This window comes from Calonectris borealis, chromosome 10 (genome assembly GCF_964195595.1).
Source record: "Calonectris borealis chromosome 10, bCalBor7.hap1.2, whole genome shotgun sequence".
NCBI classification, from domain to species: Eukaryota; Metazoa; Chordata; class Aves; order Procellariiformes; family Procellariidae; genus Calonectris; species Calonectris borealis.
This window is the reverse complement of record NC_134321.1, coordinates 4,386,061-4,406,099: the sequence shown is the minus strand read 5'-3', so window position 1 is coordinate 4,406,099 and position 20,039 is coordinate 4,386,061. Positions and strand designations below refer to the sequence as shown.

The 20,039-nt window shown below is 40.4% G+C and overlaps 1 protein-coding gene across 1 annotated transcript in view; it reads right to left on the bottom strand.

The window, feature by feature from the left end:
* Window positions 1–5,243: 5,243 nt before the first annotated feature.
* Window positions 5,244–20,039, bottom strand: part of LOC142086088 (contactin-3-like) — a 114,270-nt gene continuing 99,474 nt past the window's right edge. Inside the window, exons 11-21 of the mRNA XM_075158608.1 lie at window positions 19,522–19,697; window positions 15,589–15,706; window positions 14,612–14,770; window positions 14,361–14,510; window positions 13,531–13,601; window positions 12,422–12,656; window positions 12,147–12,262; window positions 11,364–11,550; window positions 7,978–8,090; window positions 5,956–6,124; window positions 5,244–5,382 (exon numbers count right to left, since the gene is read on the bottom strand). Coding sequence (XP_075014709.1) covers window positions 5,282–5,382; window positions 5,956–6,124; window positions 7,978–8,090; window positions 11,364–11,550; window positions 12,147–12,262; window positions 12,422–12,656; window positions 13,531–13,601; window positions 14,361–14,510; window positions 14,612–14,770; window positions 15,589–15,706; window positions 19,522–19,697 — 1,595 coding nt within the window. The 3' untranslated portion in view covers window positions 5,244–5,281. The remainder of the gene's footprint in view (window positions 5,383–5,955; window positions 6,125–7,977; window positions 8,091–11,363; window positions 11,551–12,146; window positions 12,263–12,421; window positions 12,657–13,530; window positions 13,602–14,360; window positions 14,511–14,611; window positions 14,771–15,588; window positions 15,707–19,521; window positions 19,698–20,039) is intronic.

Here is a 20,039-nt window from a genome sequence, read left to right as displayed (position 1 = left end):
ATGCACCTAACGAGAGGCAGGACAGAGGGAGAGGACTGGCAATACACAGCCACTCTCAGCGAGAGGAAAACATGAAAATAGTCTCAAAATTGATGATAGGCTAGGGTTATTTTAGTCTGCCAACTACCTGTATTTGTGGTAAGTGCACTTATGCACACACGCACTTGTACTCCGAGGACATCTCCAAGAGATAGCCGTATTCCTCTGGCAAAGATGAGACGCTACCTGCTACCCGGCTCGCACCCGCTGCGCTGGCTGCGGACGTTAGAAGAAAGGCGCGGTAGCAGAGCAGCTCCCAGCGGCGAGGCGGGACAGCGGCTGCGCGGCTCCCGGAGGGACCGAAGCTCTGTCCCGGGGAGGATGCCCTGCGCCCAGGGCAGCCTGGGGGGACGCGCCGGTCGCTGGGGGGGCTGCCAAGGGACGTCTGTCTGCATCTCCTCGTCCTGCGGCCGGCGCTTGGACGGAGAGGTAGTGAGCAATCCCACCGATGCTAACGAGATGTCCACGTCCTGAGCTGACCTGGGGAAAGACTTCCGAGCTGAAGGCGAGACATGAATGGCACCTCTGAGAAACAGCTCCCGTATGCGCAGGGTGCAGGCAGGCTCCGCTTGCTGAGGCTGTTGAAATAGATCTTAAGCTTGGAAAAAGACAAATGTCTATCCTTTTTTATAGGCTGTACAGCCCGCTTCCCGGTGAGACCCAAGCTGTACGCACACCAGGGAGGCGGCTATGAACTGCGAAAAGTCTTCGCAGAAAAGCTGTTTTCTAAGAGGGTAAGACTGATAGCTAGAGATACAGTTAAGTGGTGTACCGTCGTGTTGCAGCTTGCACTATGTATGCATCAGATCTAAAGAAAAGTAGTGCCTCTTTTTATCAAGCAGGCTTGATAAAACAACAGTAACGTACATTCAGTTATATCTCTGCTAAACATATCCTTTTTTATTGCTTTTCAGGAGTTCAAAGCATTAGCATAAAACAATTGAGGAGGTGGTTTTTCCTAAGAGAGCGAGTGCCTGTTTACAAACTCATTTTATTTTCGCAATATTCCATTGTTATTTATTTCAGACAGAAAGCTGTCAGATTAATGCACTCCCTCATGCAAGACAGCTTGCTTTATTGCCTGTTATTAAGACATAACATATATAACCTGACAGGCACTGCCCACGTCTGCATTCCACCAGTGAAAGGAAAATTAAGTAGAAAATGGAGATCTCCGATATTTCTAAGGCTAAAGTGGTATTAGTTTTTAACTCGTTTTGTATTCATAGAGGATCCTGCATGTTTGCAACATATCCGACACAGTAAACTGTCCAAAGAAAGCAGCTTTTTTTAAATTCTTATACCATCTATCTCTGAGAAATTCAGACTTCAAGAAGCACAGGAGGAGTCATCAAGTCCCCTCGTATAAACAGTTCTCAGGAAAGAATGGAAAAACCCACATTGCTCAGGTGGCACATGAAACCCTTTGGAAAGCAAATCTTGGGGGAATAGCGGTGCAGGGCGAGCAACTTTAAACCCACGCATAAAATAACCCAACAAACAGCCCTCACCCTCCACACCTCCAAATCCCAAACCACAGCACTCCTATGGCCTCCCGTTTCAGAGGAGGTGCACGCAGTTGCAAACATTGATTTTAAGCTCTCTCAAATTCCTTTTTCTTTGGTGTGCGTATCCAGCTGGTGGGAGGACGCTGGTATCCTTTCTCCTTTTCACAATGACAGTTTGAGTCATTGTCCAAAACACCCCAACGAGTCGCTCGGATTTGTGTTGCGCTAAGTTTCCAGAGAAACCCCTTGGAAGTCTCCGTGGTGATGCCGCTGCGGGCGCTCGCCCTCCTTGCAGCACCCCCCTCTCACCCGAAGTGCCGTAGGGAGCCGGGAAAGGCCTGGCTCGTCCCTCCGGCCCTTCGCCTTCCCCGCTCCCCCCTGCTCCTCCTCTGCCTCCGCCCAGCTTTTGGCTTTGCTCTTTGTAGCCTTTAGCGTTTCTGAACAGCTTGGGGGAGTTCAGCTTCTTTTTCGGGTACGGTATTAAAAAACATACACTTTGCAATAGCGTTTGTCTAAAAACTATGACTCAAGTCTACTATTGTGTCTTACTGGATTTCAAATAATAGCAATTGTAAGTGACAAAGTGCTGGCTATTTTTGGTGTGAGTACAAGTAGAAGTGGAATGGCAGAAATACCTTCCCCACCACCCGCAGTTCCAGTCATACAAGCAATGTTATTCACATTTTTCATTGTAATTGATTTTTTTTTCTATTTTTTTTTTCTCCCCAGGACTGAATTGATAAACTTGGTTATCACAGAAGCTGCTCTGGAAAAGCCTGCAAGAGGTAGGCTGGCGCAGGGACCGCTCACCTTATCCCTTACTGGCTCTTCACCTTTTCCTCCTATACTTTCCCAGGAACAACTTACTTTTTTCCAACTCTCCCTGGAGATTCAGGTCAGTTTTATTACAGCAAATAAACATTAATATTAACTGAATTAACAGGAGATGAGGAACAGAGGTCAGTTTAAAGGAAGACTAATCTGAACACTGGGGGCAACAGAGCAAGGTACATGTCCTCCAACCAGCTGAAAGGGAAAACCTGACAGTCTTGCCTCTTGCGTATACACTTGTAAACGTGTTGGGATTGTTATTAACCCTTAACCCTTACTGCAGCATCTGGGTCAGCGCCCTATTAACGTAGGTAGAAGCCGTGCTTTAAAAGCTTAAAATATACAGTTCTGTTTTGTCTGTGTTCCCAGTAGAAGGTTTTAGTGCTAGAAAGTTCTCTGGCTTTATGGGAAACTGCAGTATGTAAGGAATAAGCAATTTGCAGGGGAGAAGAGGACATGCAATTTAATGCTAAATAGTGATACACTAAATAAATTATTATAAAGAACTAACTCTTCTTCAATATAATTACTTCCCCCCCCCCATTTTAGAGGAGAGCTAATTGGATAGAGGGGAAACCAAGCCAGGGAAAGGGAGGTGGCGTTTTGTCTACCGTGCTGCAAACCTGCGGGCAGAGGTAGAGCTCAGAAGCTCGAGCTGAGCCTTGGGCCCCTGCCCCGTGCATGTCCGACTCCTCCGCAGCAAGACCGTACTCCTCTTCTCCCTCCTGCCTTGCTCTCGGTAGAAATAGGCCTGGGTATGTTGTGTTAGGATTTTAGTCTTAGGGCAGCAAAGCTACTGCGAGGGAAACCACTCCTGTCCTGCCAAGAAGTGCCAGTGAGCAGAAATACGATGAAGAATGCAGACAAGGATTTTTAGCTGCAGTAAATCCCTGTGTGTGCAAATATATAATATGGACAAGCAATACTACTTTGAAATATTCTAGTATCCCTCAATGTAATAAATATTTTATTAGAGTAATAGAAAAAAATGCATACAGATAACCATAGGATACACACACAACCGGAAGTTTAAGGATAAATTTCAAACTTTTCAATATGAAACAAGGTACTCTGTACATATCTCATGGAGATATATAACTAGAAATTAAATAATACAATGTAATTGCATGAAAATGGCAATACAGGGACATGGACTAGAATTCTGTGACACAAGAATAGAAAGAGTCACCCTTTGCATGAAACATAACTATATACTTACTAGTAACACCTGTTTTTCCATCTCCCACCCGCCCCCCCATTTGCAAGTGTCTGAAAACATCACTGGTTAGCCACATTGAAAAGCAACTAGCCATTTATAACTATATATGTACAGTATATACAGATCTTGCTTACTTCAACAGTTAGCACATCTTTTCATCTGGATGTGATACTAATAAGGTAATTTGCTATCTGAATGCATATCAAGGTATTTTTTTCTACAGTGCTACCGTAATTTCATTAATCCTGGTTCTCTCCATTTATAGTTCTGTGTGTTGTAATAATACTGTGAGATTTAAAAAAGAAGGCTTTAAAAGGATATGCTTTATGTCACATGAACACTTGCTCTACCATGTATGTAGGCAGCTCTCTAAAAGGTGTCTAAAAGGCTGATTTGACTAAATTCACAACTATAGAAGTCAAATGTACCAGGTTTAACGCATCTTTAATATATTGCTATGAAAGAAAGCATAGATTTCTCTGTAATAGCAAGCTTGAAGTGTCTTTGTGTAATTTTTTATTATAACCTATAATATTGCCATAAATTTACCAGAATCATATGACAGTAATGGGGTGCATTAGAGTGCCAGACCAGGTGAAATAGTTTTGAATTGGTTAAAGAGCAGCAGGAAGGAGAGTTATGAATGTAACACTGAATTAAGGATGAGTTTACAGTGCAGTGCGGTGGACAACAAAGCAAGATAATTTGGGGCTGCATATTTGGAAGCACCACATCACAAGGTAGGGAGGTGGCAGTAGTCCCTTTTCGTAAGGCCAAGGTGCAACTGCATTTCAATAATGCTTACAACTGGGCACTTTTGTTAGTGAAACACACTGACAGGAGTTCAGAGGAGGGCAGTAAAAATGATCCTGAAGGTGGGAGAATTTGGCTCCCACCATAAAGAACCTGGTTAAGAAATATAAGGTGGGGATATAAGGAAATTAAATTCGAAATCTACTGATGGAGAGGAAGGTTAGGTGTTGGAAAAGGTACATAAACGTACGCTGCGATAAAACAGAGAGCCTTCTTTGAAATGTGGCTGTGAAATCATTTCTTAAGAGCAGTAGTGGAAGCCCTGCCTCTTGGACACCCCAACATGGACCGTGCAAAACTAACGTCTATACTGTGACTTTTCTCTGCTTTCCAGCTTTGATATCTTGCTAGATTTAGAATAACTTATGTAAAGGGCAGTAAGAAGACAGATCCAAACCTACTGGATTATGACACTGTCTTAAGAACGGCTGCTTGGTTGACATGTTCATCCGATTGAAACGCCACGTCTCTGATTTCATCTTTCGTATATAGAATGATGGTATCGTAACAATACAGAACATACCCAAAACAATTCAGTACCACTGCAAAAATGGAGTTTCTCACTAAGCTAAACTCTTCCTCGTAACTCTGATCTTAGTGCCATTGCTCTCCCTCTCTCTTACATTGTATCTGAAGTATGTAATATGTAAACTCCTTTGGTTCAAGTATTAAGGCATTTTAGATTCCTTTCTAAAGGATTTGCTAAACTTTACATGATATTTTTACTTCAGCCTACAGTGAAATATAAAGAATTTAAAAACACATCAGGATAGAAGAAAAACATGCATTAACCACTGCAGTTTTTTTTAAAAAAGCACTTTTCTGTAGTAACCGATTCTTTTTTTTTTCCTCAGCAAATGAAAATGTATCATCACAACACTGAATTAAGAGTCAAGGAAAATATTGTTGGTAAGAAGCTGGATACAGTGAAGATGTTCAAGACTGATGGACCAGAACCTCTTGCATCCATACCTGTGACAAATTAAAAAGGTCAGGATTAAATGAAAGCGTGAGTATCTGCATGCCAAATTATTACTCTTCCTAGATGCTAAGCAAAAATTATTGTGAATTTTTATTTCTGACAAGCAATAAAAAGTTACAAAAATACAGTAAATATTTTAAAACATTAGAAATACCTTGCAAAATGCTGAAACTGTACGAATGGTCTTTACTTTCAAGGTAGTAATAAAAAAAAAAGGAGAAAAAGTAAAAAACCCTAACATTATTAATATCAATTTACATGGTAATTTACCAGTTCAATAGAACGAAGTTTGTCATGCATCAGGGCATGAAGACTGTTAATTGCTTTTCTTTTTATTACCTTATTACCATACAACACACAAGTATTAACTCTTTTTTTCTCCCCACCAATAAGGACTCAATTCCTGCAAAGACAAGCTGTGTCAACTGCAAATTTAGTAATGATTCACTACACCAAGGCAGAGACATGTCTCTATACCGTGGCTGGTGTAAAGGAGGTTCTGGTACTGGCTGGGACCCTTTATAAGCACGTGACAAAATAACAGTGATTCAGCTTCAACCTACTAGCTAGCCTGGGGATCAGGATCTGATCACTGCTAGTGCCATCTCCGCCTTCAGTTGTGGCTTTTACTTCTATAACGTAATCGTCATTAAACTGGAGCAGCAGTTCAGCTGTTGTCTTGTCCGTGTTCAGCACGTTCGTGTGGGTCTGACTGCTGGTCCGGTACAAAACCTGCAAGACGAGCAAGAGCTGGAGTGCGTCGCTTCTGCCACCAGGACCTGCCCTGCAATTTTTACCTGTGTTTCTTAGAAACGAGGTTTCAGTCTTTAAAAAGATGGGATGGGCGAAAAGATCTGATTTTTGGTTAATATTCTAGGGCAGAATTATATTTAAAGAAAGAAGGTAACATCAATCAAGCTCTTTTATTCCAACTTTAATCTAAAATGGCACAATGTATAATGATAACAAATGAATAATATATTCTGTTGAGTGTCTTAGTAATATATTGTTCTATAAATTATCCCACCGTTTGGAATCTGTCATTATCTAGATCAGCTTCTTATGCCAATATGTAGTTTGGGAAGGAGAGAACTAATCAAAATTACAGACTGTGTTGGAAGATGTTCTGCAAGTGCTGAGTGATTGTTCTGTCGTGAAACTTAACTGCGTTCGCTGTCCTGTGTTTTAGAGAACGGGAGCCACACCTGAATGTCACAGCCCCTGCTCAGTATGGTCAGGCAAGAGAGAGGGATTTAGGAGCAACATCAGCCTCTCTTCTGTCCTGAAGGCTCGAAGAGTCCCTCGCGCCAGTGGCGAGGCTAGGCATAGAGAGGTATGTCCTGGCAGCGTTTCAAAAATGTGGATCCGGTGCGTTTACCTGGCAGAGCTTCACAAATTTGACAAGCAGGTAAGCTTGGGAGTTTCCCAGTGCAAAAACCAGCAATTGCAACGCCCCCAAAATAACGGCACTAATGATGAAATGGAAAAAAACGCAAGGCCACTGGGATTACACAGATGCTGCCACCTTCGAGACACGCTCCCTAATGCCGTGCCTTGCTATAAAATGCTCTCGGAGGGACACAGCTGCAGGGCTCACTTCCACAGCGACCGCTGCTCTGGTGTTTTCAATGTCATTTGTTGGCTCTTCTCTTCCTGGCAAACCAATTCTAGTTAACTACATTGCCCTTGCCTTTTGGGATAAAAACAACCCCCTACGTGCTTTACTTCAGTAAAATTAACCAGCATTATCAAAAGTCAGCTTATCTTTGTGTACTTAGCGATGTTTGTTATCCATAGGGGAACCTGAAATCGTTGTGGGAGACAGATATGTGGTTTGAAACTCTACATGGTATGTTTTTGAGTCAGCTACTTTCTGTGGAACTAGGTGGCTTATCTAAGCTGTAAACAGGTATTTCTTGCCAATACAACTCAGAACACTGCATAGTCAGATCTTCAGCATAAATCTTTTATGCAGGATGTGGGATCCAGCTCATCAAGACATCCTCAGCTATTCTCTTAAACATGCTTAAGATATATGACATATTTAAATGCCTGTACATTTGTGCGCTGATCAGATTTAGAGTAGATGTAGCAATGTAATTTCTATCAAGACAATGAGCATGTCCCGCAGTAGGTAAGAAGAAAAAGGTTTAAGAGTATCAGTTTGATATATGTGGTACTAATAAATATATCTGGCCAGCAACGGAAACTATACCCATCAGCTAAATCTTGGATTATATGTTATGCATTTGGATAAGTGTTATATATTTATAGTAAGTGTTATACATGTTATAACATCCCGGTGTTACACATTCGGATAAGTGGGATCCCACGAGCTGCCAGCAATGCCTGCAGCTCCTGGCTTTGTTTGCACGAGGAGGAGGCATTCAGTGTACCATTAATGGTAAAAGGACCACAGTTTATGAGACATTGCTAGAACGTGATTTAATCTATAAAAAGGAGACGCTACTGAAATAGTTTAGATGCGGTACTGTGCATCCTCGGAACTTACTGCCTTGCAAAGAGACAAGAAAAAGCAAACCGTGGATTGCTTTCAGATATTTTTCTGGTCTGTTTTCGCTTACCTTATACCCAGTCACCTCGGACTCATTCTCCATAGCTCTTACTTCTTCCCAGCTGAGGATTACTCTAGAGTCGGTGACATTCCACGTAACGTTTCCTGGCGGTTGACTGGGTGCTTCAAATACATAATAAAAGCATGACTTTAATTTAATTGGCATTAGTGATTTATTCTACAGTAGGAAATAATAGTTCAGGTAATTGACTGTCATTGCATGTCGGATGCAAAAGCAACTCAAATGCAGCCTCGTCATTTGTACATTTTATGGTTCAGAGACTAAATTGGAAAAACAGAAGGAAGGAAAAATAGTACGGCCCATAAATGTTATTTCTGAAGTTGCATTATCTGTTGATGGTCCTTCATGAAATACAGCCAAACAAAAGCATATGTCTTAGAACATGGGTGATCAATTAGAACAAACCCTAATGAAACTGATGATGGTAACAGACAATTTCTAGTTTTAGTATATTGCCAAGAATAAGCAAGTACTTCGCAATAGATGATTTGTTAGACAAATTTAGTCTTAGTGAATATTCAAATCTGCACACTATGCTGATTTACTTTAATGTGTTTGTAATTTAAAAATATTTGACAGATTTTTTTGTTCTTCTTTTAACTTGAGGCGTGATTTTGAAGTGCAGTCTGTGCCATTTCAGTATCTGCCGTTGGAGCAATAGTGGGCTTCGGCCAAGGAAATCTATTGGGTTTTTTTTGTTCATTAACAATCTGAGACACTTATTTTCAAAAGGAGTAGTACGCTTTTGGCTGTATGCTTTAATACATCTTGAAACTGCCAAGCTTTCAGGGAAGGCAAACGTAAGTACAAACCTCTTAAGATGCCTCAAGTTGGTTTCCCAGAAAATGGGCCACGCACTGACACAATCAATGATTAAAATCTTTTCTAAATGCGTTAAGGAAAACAATTTACTGTTGCTGTCACCTAGTGGAGGCAACTGCTGCTTAGGTGGACCACGCTACGCTGTGATGCTGAAGGTTCCAATATTAAACACTGACAGTGGTTTTAAACATACTATGCTTACGGGGTTTTTCTTCCCTCCTTTTTTTATTTCTTTCATTTTTAAACACTTTCACACAGGTAGCTCCCTATCTTCTTTCCATGAGCAGTCAGATCAAAACCCACCGGATTATGCTTAACACAAAGTAGATACAAAAATGTAAGAGCAAGACTTCAAAGTCAAACCACCACTTACAGGTATTTTTTCTGCAGTATTTGCCTTGTTTATACACTAAATAGGATTTAACCTGATGCACTATTAGCCACTTTTTGTAAATGTAAGAGGAGATCGTTTTACTCCTGAGAATTAAATACTACAGCATGTAGGAATAGTTTTCACACTGAGATATTAGAGCTGAATTTCAAAAGAAATGAGTCATTTTTTTAAAATCCACAAAATATTAATATGACATCTGAAAAAATGAAGAGTAATTATATATAAAAACTGTAAGCCTCTATCTACCACTTGACTTATGGAAGTGATTCAGAAGGCTCCAATTCCCTTCAGATACCAAAATCTCCAGTAATCTTCAGTGTTCAGAACTGCAGAACATAATCTGTAATAGGTCAGATCCTGAACCACCACATCACGTAAGTACGTGTCCAGTGCTTAGCGTGCAAATAGCTACACCAGTTTCTCTGAGACCCCCCAGATGTTTAAAGTTGACCAGATACACTAGTACTTCTTCGAATTACAACCGATGGACAGAACATTTGGTTGTATTTTAAGACTTTCTAAATAGGAAATAACTGTAACATCTTACTTTATAAACTTAGGCAAGTCTTTGCCAGTTGCTTGCCATTTTATATAGCAATATTTTATAAAACAAAACTACACTTGTTATTTTGAGCTATGAACATGAATATTTCAAATATAAAAGCAAAGATACTTTAATGGTCAAAGACAAAGACTGAATTTTCAATCTTGAAATATACAGCCACTTGAGCTTCAAGTATTTGTGTTTCTCGATACGGCTAATAGCTACTACGAAGTATCTTGTAGGTCACGTGGGTGAATGTAAACGCAACGTGCACAGAAATCCTTCTCAGTGAAAAACCCATCAATCACAAATATTCAGGTTAAGGTAGAAATTGGGATTGATTAAAAATCACACATTTGAATGAAAAATCGGCTTCTACTGCAGCAGTACAGAGAATTATTTGTCTTAGTCAATTCAACTAGTAGTTAGCAAAATCCTTCAGATTGACGTTATACTGTACTGCAATGTTTTTGCTCTCTTTATTCACCAGCAAGATACACGGACATAACGCAACTCATTTTTCTTTTTAATTATTCCAAACAGCAGCAATCTTGACTAAGGGCCTGATCCAGATCTTGTTCAAATCAGTGGGATCAGGTGCTTGTCCAGTTCTCATTCACACGTCCCAAAGGCAGGTGGTCACTAAAAAAGGACTGAAAACCTCTAGTGAGCAGCCAATAGCCACAAAGATTAATTAATTAGAGAGAACTATTCATCACATGTCAGGTACAGGCTACAGGCAGCGAGCTCCTTCATATCAGCCAATTCATGGTAACTATGCATATAATGTATTAAAACTCTCGCACATACAAGTTAATCTGAGTTGGTTTAGTCCTCAGTGACAGTGACACTCATTTTTGCATATAATAATTTCTGATAAACTAGCTTATTTCATAATATTGATGATGCGACTACTTTTGGTAGAAGGATGTTAATGACTATTCCAGGGAATTTGACCTTTCAGACACATTTAATTGTACATGCTTGCGAGTCTGACAGAAATACTTCAAGATTGATGACCCTGATTCTGAGTTGTATTACAATGCTCTTGCATACTAAAAATATTTCCATTTGTAGAAAAATTAGTGCAGCCTTTCACAATCTGTTCTCCAGCTTAATTTCTCCTTTTTAAATAGCAAAGTGGCCTCTTGTGCAATTTGTTCAAGGGGAAACAATGGACATGAAGGATTGTTTTGCATGAATTGTATGAGGATCATTGAATTTCAAAAGCCATGCCCTAGAGAACTTATAAATATGTTATAAAACCCTGAAAAATTCAACAAGTCTCTGGTTTTTCCCTTCCAAATAACAGAAATTTTTCTTCTAAAGTTCTTCCAGTCACTAGGAAGAATAATACAGATTCTATGCAGAAATTACATATCTTACTTCAACTCCACTGGCATAGCTGAGTTTTACTTACTCATCCTGCTAAAGTCGCAGAGGGTAGAAAATGGAAGATCTATGCTCGATTTAATTGTGTAACTCCTCTAATCTGTATGAAAACTTAGGTCACTTACGCATATTGTGATTCCCAGTAATGCACCTATTTTTCATTTCCCTCCAAGTGCTAACACGCCACTATGTCTCTCCCCACTTTAAATTCAAGATACTTACGTGTCTTTTTTGTGGTAGCATTTACCGTGGCACTAAAGGGACCTGCTCCAGCACTGTTGTAGGCACGGACAGCTGTGTAGTATGCTAAGTTGCTCTTCAAACCTGTTATTCTTATTGATGTCTCATTCCCTGCAGCTTTTACTCTGTTTGAAGATTCTTCTTTTCCACCATTATTCCAGTACCTAACCTAGTAGACATAAAACAAAACCATTTAAAATCTCGCATGGAATGGACTGTTCACCCACAGCATTGCATTTGACTCCTTGAAGTGCATTTTTCTTCTCAGCTGAAAAAGGTAGAAATACATTAAAATTTCAAAAATATGTTTACTGTGTAAAAAAAAAATTCTTATCCATCTGCTTTTCATGCTTGCAGCTCTTTTTAGTGTGATTGTAGGAAAAAGGAAACTGAAATATTACATCTTCCTCGAATTAAAAAATGATGAGGAAAACCATTACTTCATCTAAAAAGTAAACAAGTTAAGCTCAGAAAACTGTACCTTACAAAGTAGTTTCTTTGGAAGTAAATGTAATTCTGAAAAAATGTCGGTTTGAAAATGCTGTTAGACACATGACTATCAGCACAGGAAGCAAAACACAATTTCGTGTTCTTTGTTTCCAAAGATACTTAGAAGAAAACGTCCTCCTTCGGGGTGTAGGTGGGGCAGGAAGAAAGCAAGATACGTGGTAATCTTTTGTAAATTCGTGCTGCTGTCCTGCAGCCTGCATGACCCCTTTGGCTCATGGCCCTTTGCAAATGGGAGTGTACTTTAAATGAGCTTACCTCGTAGCCCAGTAACCTTCCACTGCTCATCTTCCAGGGAATGGCCGCCCAGGAGACCTCGATGACCGAGGACGACAGACTCGTTGCAGATACCCCGGAGGGTGCCGTGCTAGGCTCTGTATGCAGAAATCAATAAATGAGAGATGATCAGCAGCGTTGGTGACTGTGGAACTAAACATGTCCGTATTCAAAGTGATCTCATTGCTATTAACTGTTGCTATATTCTCTGATGAAACATCTCAAGTTAAATATCTGGAGGTAACTCAGTCACATACCTTCTTCAGCTGAAAAAACTGTGGTTACTGAACTAAATGGCCCTTCTCCTTTATTGTTATAGACACCAACTTTGACTTCGTATGGTGAAAAGGGCAAGATGCTTTCATTCCTAAAGACGTATCTTGGGGTGTCAGGAGAGGTGACTACAGTCTGTATCCATGTTGTGGTGCCAAAGGGGCGGAAAGCAACAACATAGCCAAATCCTTCTCCGTTTTGCAATTCTTCGGGGATGGGCTGTGAGAAAAGCAACAGATGACTGAAGTCTGTGATGCTACATACGGCACTGCACACGTTTTGCAGGCAGAAGTACCGACAGACTAACGTCCATGATTGTAACCAGGTTCTAGTACCGCATTTGGGATCATTCCATCAGCAAATTAACCCTGGTACAGCAGAGAAAAACATGTTCCTTTGAACCTATTTTAAGGTTTGCACTTCAAGAAGAGAACAACTTTCAGGTATATTTCTTGCTTTCCACTAAGTATACTGGTTTAAGACGCTCTTCAGTAAATACAATTTTTTTTCAATTTCACAATCCATAGTTCGTACAAAATAAACTATTATAGAATCCAATACTACTTTTGTACAGTGGCTTATACCTTCCTCTGATGTGATTACGATTAGGTAACCACACAGAGTAGTCAATGTTAGTAACAGTATGTCAACATTTTTTAACCAATTAAAAACGGGCTAGATAACATGAAGTAGTATTTGAGTGTTTGTATTGGCTAGCACGCGCATCCAGAGTTAATGGTAGGAAAGCAAGAACTGCAAATTTGCACTGGAAAGCACAATTCTTTCGCTCAACCTTTCAGCAATACCCTTTTCTCTTCCCCTGCCCTCCTGCCCCCTTTTTAGCATAACATTTGTATGAGAACAAAACCACCTCAGACAAACGAACTAGATTTCCTGCTGATTGCCATCTAGCGCAGTAACACCTGACAGCAAAAGAGGGAAGGCAAACGTGCATAGCTCACGTTACAGAACGTTACCGAGCACATATACATCCTAGATGAGAAGCTGCTGCAGCCAGGGAAATTCATCTTTTAAGAAGAGTTTGAATGAAAACAATCATTCTCTGAAGAAAATTGCTTGCCAGAAAACTTACATCCCACGTTATGACCAGTTCAGACCTGCTGCCTCCTCCCCCACTGACTTCAGATGGGGGAATTTCGGGAACTGTGAAAAGGAAACGTATAGCTGTCTACACAGTGCAGATACAAGAGACGACATCATATAACGTTAACCTTGTGCGCTGAAGCTAACCCGCTTGTATTCATATTTCTTTTGCAAATCAAGGCAAATGCTTCTGAGGCAGGGCGGGCAGTCCTGGAAAGCCCCAGCCCATCCTGCACTCACTATGCTCCTTTCCATCGCTGGGGCAGGCCGATGTTCTTCTGAGCACTTGAACAACCTCACTAGCTTGCAGACTGAACCCTGTATGCTAATGTTTATGAACTTCTAAAAATTGGAGGCATGCTTTGCTTTTTTAATAGGATAACTTATGCAGATATATTGGGCAAGGGCCTTATTCCAAGTAAACTCCTGGGGTTTTAACTGATGAGCTCTTCTGAGCCGCATGTTTGTTACATGGACAGTGTACAGTGATCAAACACTAGGAATGAAAAAAAACCTGTCAAAATTAACCTCTTTCTAGCCATTAATACCTTCAGACTCTGCAGCACTGCCTGAACTGACAGATTTTGGCATACTAAATAGAGTCTAAATACATTTTAGATGTTTTACTTCTGTGATGTTCAGTAATGCAACACAAACTGTCCCCCAGCTAAATGGAAAAATCATAACAAACTAGTTATAGGCTTTTATATTTGATGGCAATTCCAAGCTTGTTTGCACAGAGCCAAGGATATGAATGCTCCTTTTTTTTGTTAATATTCAGGACTCTCGAATTAAAAACAAATAGAAGAACCCACTAACCTGCCTCTTCAGTTCTTACTTTTTCTGAGGGTAAACTAGGTTCTCCACCTCCTATTTTGTTACTGGCAACTACGCGAAATTCATATTCAACCCAAGGATTTAAATCCACTACTGTGGTTGTGAATGTTTTTCCATCGATCACATCTGGAACTATTAAAAACAAAAAAAAAAAAAGAAAAAAGGAAACTAAGAACATGGTGTCCCTGGTCAAAAACATTTCAGCAGAGCCTGTAACAAGAATTGTGTTTTACCTGTTGTAACTCGCTGCCAGCCAACTGAAAAAGGTGTCCTTGCTTGTATGGTATACGTGGTTACTGGGCTGTGATTATCTGTGCCTTCTTGCCAGGAGATCTGAGCCGTGGTATCAGTTATTTCATCCACTTTCACGTGTTCGGGGGGCCCAGGTGAGCCTAGAATCAGATTGAAAAAATAGGCGGAGTTTTGTAAAGCCAGTACCTTGGAAATCACTAACATAGCAGTATGGATTCCCATTTTATCGGCACTGTCGGAGGAAGAAAACAATTCAGCTTGGAATAAGAACACCTGTAATTATTGTTTTACATTCACTAAACTTAAGTCTGATAATCTATTTCTGAAACACTCCGAACTGCAGCACAGATGACAGGGTTTGTTTTGGGTTTTTTTTTCCCCCCAAGAACCTTTGTTCAGCAGGATCCCTCTATCTTTCCAATGTCTTTCACTTTAGTCTTCAATGTCCTCTTTTAATCTATTAATAATATATCTCTGTAGTCTGCAAATTTGTTACCTACAGCTGTTTTACTATACGATGCACTGTAGCAATTTTTCAGCCCAACATCTGTTCAGCACCCCGAGCAGCAATTCAGTCAGGCAAGCTTTCTGCTGCCTTCTGGAAAACCCTGATTCTGAGCATCCTGGCAAAAATGCTGTTTTTTTGGTCTCATCTGCACAAGCAAAGGGGGTTGAAATAACTCTCGTTTCCTCTCATCAGTGACTTGAAGGACTGTCAGCGAGAAAAGACGCGAAGTCAAGATTGATTTATTATATACTTCAGCTCTTAATTTCTTGGGAAAAATTAAGCTTCATCCAAAAATTGAGCTAAAATTCTCCCTAACTGCAAGGCAAAAAATCGCATAATTCAAGTCATAGATGAACTGGGTTTTATAATCTACAATATCAGTTGTTTTTGTAATCGACAATACACGAAAGTTAGAAAATACGATTCATGGTAACTGGAGCTGAAATTTACCTCGTACGATAAGGTCCGCTGCAGATGCTACGCTATCCACTTCCGTCTTCACCATACAAACGTATTTTCCACTGTGTTTCAGCTGGATGTTTCTAATCATTAAATCTCCTGCTGCACTCTGTCAAAATACAAAGTTCTTATTAACATAAATGTACTACCTTGTAATTTAATATTAAGGTTGTATTTGTAAATGGAAAAGAAATCAACCAAAAATGTTGAAGATGAAGTTGCTCAACGCCTGCAGCATAGCAAGTTGTTACCCATCAGCTGCTCCACGGTAATTGTCTGTTAAGCCTTTTCCTAATAAACATGAGGTAGTGTCCCTCTTTTACGGGAGAAGTAAGCTACAACATGGTGAGCTCGTACTGGGAATGTACCCCCTGGCTGCTATCAGGAACCACGAAGAAAGTCAGTGCCCTGTGACCAACCATTTCTCTCAAAGCCCTGAAAAAAGAGAAAAACGTGGTTTCTATGGCCATTAACCAATTTGACTTCTAGACAGAACTTAAAATTCTTAAAAATCACAGATTTTTAAGGAGTTCAAATCTGTAAATGACAAAGCTGAATTTGGTCCATTCTGCAGTGTGCGAGCACACTTTCATTTAAAGGTTGTACATTTTGGGCTAAATTCCCTGATTTTACAAGTCTAAGTTTTATTCTTTGTTCTTCATTGAATATTTAATCTTTGTCATTTTTTCCCCCCGTTGGTCTCTCTCATGCCATAGCATGACATGAGAGATCTCCTGAATCAAGGGAAACATACATAAAACTTAAGTGAAAACTGTAACTTCATATCACGTTAGGGCTCCTTGTGTACTATTTGTTTTCTACATCACTGAGCAGAGAACTTGATACTAAACCTTTGGTAGCCAGCGTCACTTCAAAAAATCTCCTCTTTATGTCAGCTGAATTACTGCTTTAACCCAGTTCACATCGTATTTTCCAGGTGAAAAATCTCTCAGTCAGACTTCAATTTTTAAAAGCTTTTTTTTTTTTTTTTTTTTTAAATTTTCTGGAGAAGCAGCATTTCATTTGAGGACAGAACCCTATTTTTTGGGGGTATTTTCAGCTACTCTGGCCACATGACTGATTCTTGGGTGCACTGTAGTTTGGGAGAAAGGGGAAGACACGATTCTGGAGTTTATTTTAGTCATAGAGAAAAAAATTAACAACCTTTCCAACCATTTGATTATTTTTCATTGTTTCTCACTCACACCCATTATTTCAGCATTACAATGTCTCACTTCTTTATCCAACACACGCTGAAAACAATTCTGCCCGATTCCCTTCAGTGCGTGTAAACACAATGCCTGGTCTTCTCCGAAAGCAGCACAGATGTCAGCATTTGCAGCACAATTCAGCGCTGATTGCCTACAACACATTAGAAGTTGAGTCGAAGGCAATCGAAAATCCATCTACTCGATTGGAAGTGGATATTCAGGGAGTTCCCAACAGCAGCAATGCATACTCACAAGCAAATCATGTTCTACACGGACTTATTTTAGCAAACTAAATTTAAAATATCGTGACAAAAGGGACTGTCAGATAGAGTAATTTTACTTGAAATAAACCCCACCAAAATATTAACACTGCATTTAAATGTTTTGTGGATGTTTTGGGGAAGGATCCTGAAGTACTGGGGAAAACAGAGAAACCAGCAGCAAAAAGCAGAAGGCAGCCTCGCCTCCCACGGCTCTGCAGCCCATCAGCAGTATCCACATTCTTGCCTAGCCAGATTAAATCTTTGTTAGCGCGGACAAGTCCAGGTGACAGTACGATCACCTTCCCTTCTCCACGCTACACAGAATACAAACAAAGCGCGGTCCAGGCAGTACGAACAGCTGCTGAAGTTGCTTTTGCTTCTCCTGACTGCGTAACAGTCTCAGCCATTGCTGGGCTCTATAGGCAGGTGATACCCAAAACAGTTTAGAGGCAATCTGTTCAAAATTTTGGAATCTGCTTGGTTTGCCATACTCTTTCTATAAATCATCTGGCTAACGAAAAAAGAAGAGCAGTAAGACAGTGTTACATCCTATATTCTAACCATCTGGAAGACCAGGTGGTGGCCCCATAACATTCCCACTAACTACTACATGTCGGGGACCTCAGGCATACGTGACAGGGACTTCCAAGAGATCACTCCATAGAAATCTATCCATTGAAAAATTACTTTTCTTTTTGCCATGTTTACGACCAAGAAAGCTGAAGTTATTTTTTGCACAGATATTTTCATTTACAAAATACACACTGCAACTATTGGAAGGCTTAGAAGATATTTATGCTTATTTACTTACCATGACCCGCATATAACTCCAGGTGAAATTAGTCCACTGACCTTAATGTGATACAAAGCCCATAAAATATTTTCGAGGATCTCTTGGTAACCTATGACATTTTCTACTAACGAGCTTTAATGCCTCTTCACATAAATAAGAGTTTAAAAAAAAACCCTAAATGTCTATATTCCATAAAACCCCCTAATTCTGTCCTTTATGACAAATTTCCAAGTAAAATGTTCTAGATTCAGAGTTCTGAGTTAGCCAATACTCACCCTGGATTTTTCTTCAGCACTGACTGAGAATTTTTTGTGAAAAACTATGTTTTGATGCTTTTTTCCTCGGGGGGGGGGGGGGGGGGGGGGCGGGAGACAGACATCTAAACGAAGTTTTGATTTGGAATTATGCCTGTGTTTGTTTTAGGAAAAAGCTGGAATTTTTAGTAAGAAAAAATACTGCATTTTCCAATCAGCTTATGAAGCCTTAATTGTGCCAGTAAAACTGTCAGATTCAGGCTTTGGTATGTTTTTAACCTTTCCTTTCTAATATTACTATTTGTATATACAACCAGAGTACAGCTGTGGGGAAATATTACTAAATAAATAAAGTCCATGTAGCAATACTGGAAGGTAACGGGCTATGAAATCGGAGCATTCCCATTACAGCATGACAGATGGTCAGTTTGTAATTCTCAAAACATTTCTGTGAAAATGTACATGATATATGAATATCTCATGGCTCCTACAAGGAAATCTCATCATCTCCATGTGCACTTACATTTAATCAATTGCAAACTGCAGAACAATCTGCGTGTTTGGTGCCTACTGATTAAATGCTAAATCTTTTGAGGTTTTACAGGCAAAAAGAAAAAAGTTAGGTGCTGAAATTTCACAGTTTCACAGGCAGTAGTGTCTAACCCACCGACATTCCTCTCGAGCGGGAGATCTGGCAAGAATACATGAAAGGAAACTTTATGAAGGCTTGTAACGGCCAGCTTCATGCTGACGCTCAGCTGCTTGTTTTGTCATCACTTGGCCATGGCTTGCACTGTAATAAGACCTTTTGCTGTAATTGATTTCATTCTCTTGATACATCCTTCATCTGTCTTAATGCTTTACTTTTCATGTTTTGATTAGAAGGTTAAATTCTAAAAACCATTAATGTCACCACACCCCTTCCCCCACCCCAGCAGCATCTCTGCATCCTGCATAGGAAATATTTAACGAGAGGTATGGCTTCCCACCTGGGGATGCTCAGGCAGAATGTTGAGGGATACACTAGGGATGCAAATGCAGGAAAAATAAGGAAAGATGGGATGTTTTTCTTCAGCTTTAGGCTGAAGCTCACAGAGTCTGCGACAAGTTCCTTAATCTGTCATTGCTGTGCTTCATGTGATCTTGGGGAAAGTCACGTGGGGCCAGATGCAGAAACAGAGGTAGGAACTTGCAATACTTCAGGTCTAAAATACAAGGTGCCTGAACAACGGGTTACGGGCAGCGAGCTCATGAATGACTCCCCTCCAACATAGAAGAAAATTCTACAGGCCCAAAAGAGAAGAAACACCCTGTCCTCAGCATGATGAAAAAAGAAAAAGAGTAAGCCTGTCTGTGCTGCATACATCTATAAGGCAAATGAATAGAAGGTGTTTGCAACTCACCCCTCCAACCTTCTCAAAATGAGAAGCATCCTTCTTGAAATCGGTGAGCGTTCCATTGAAATACCAGGTGAAGCTGATGTCCAGTATAGGATCATGCTGAACCTGGCAAGGCAAGACGACACTTTCTCCGACAGTGACATCCATGTTGGAAGGTGCCAAAGTGATCCTTGTTGGCTCTGTTGAGAGCAGAAGTATCAGTTATTGGATTCCGGTTTTGCTGAGCTTTGCTTGCTACTAATATTTCACCACGTTCTTCAAATCTGATTAATGACAGTCACTTCAAATTATGCAGCCGGACTATAAATGCTGCTGCCCGACCCCTCTTGTTGGAGCATTGTGTCCTTGCGCATTTCTCAGTGGGAGCTACTCAACACGGAAAAGGTAAATTTTAACCTGCTGTGTACAGGCCAATATACTTTACAAAGCTAAAGGCACTGCAACCCGCAGCGATGGAATTACCATTCAAGAGCGTGTGTGGTTTGCAGCAGTAACACTCATGTTTTGGAGCAGGAAGCTGT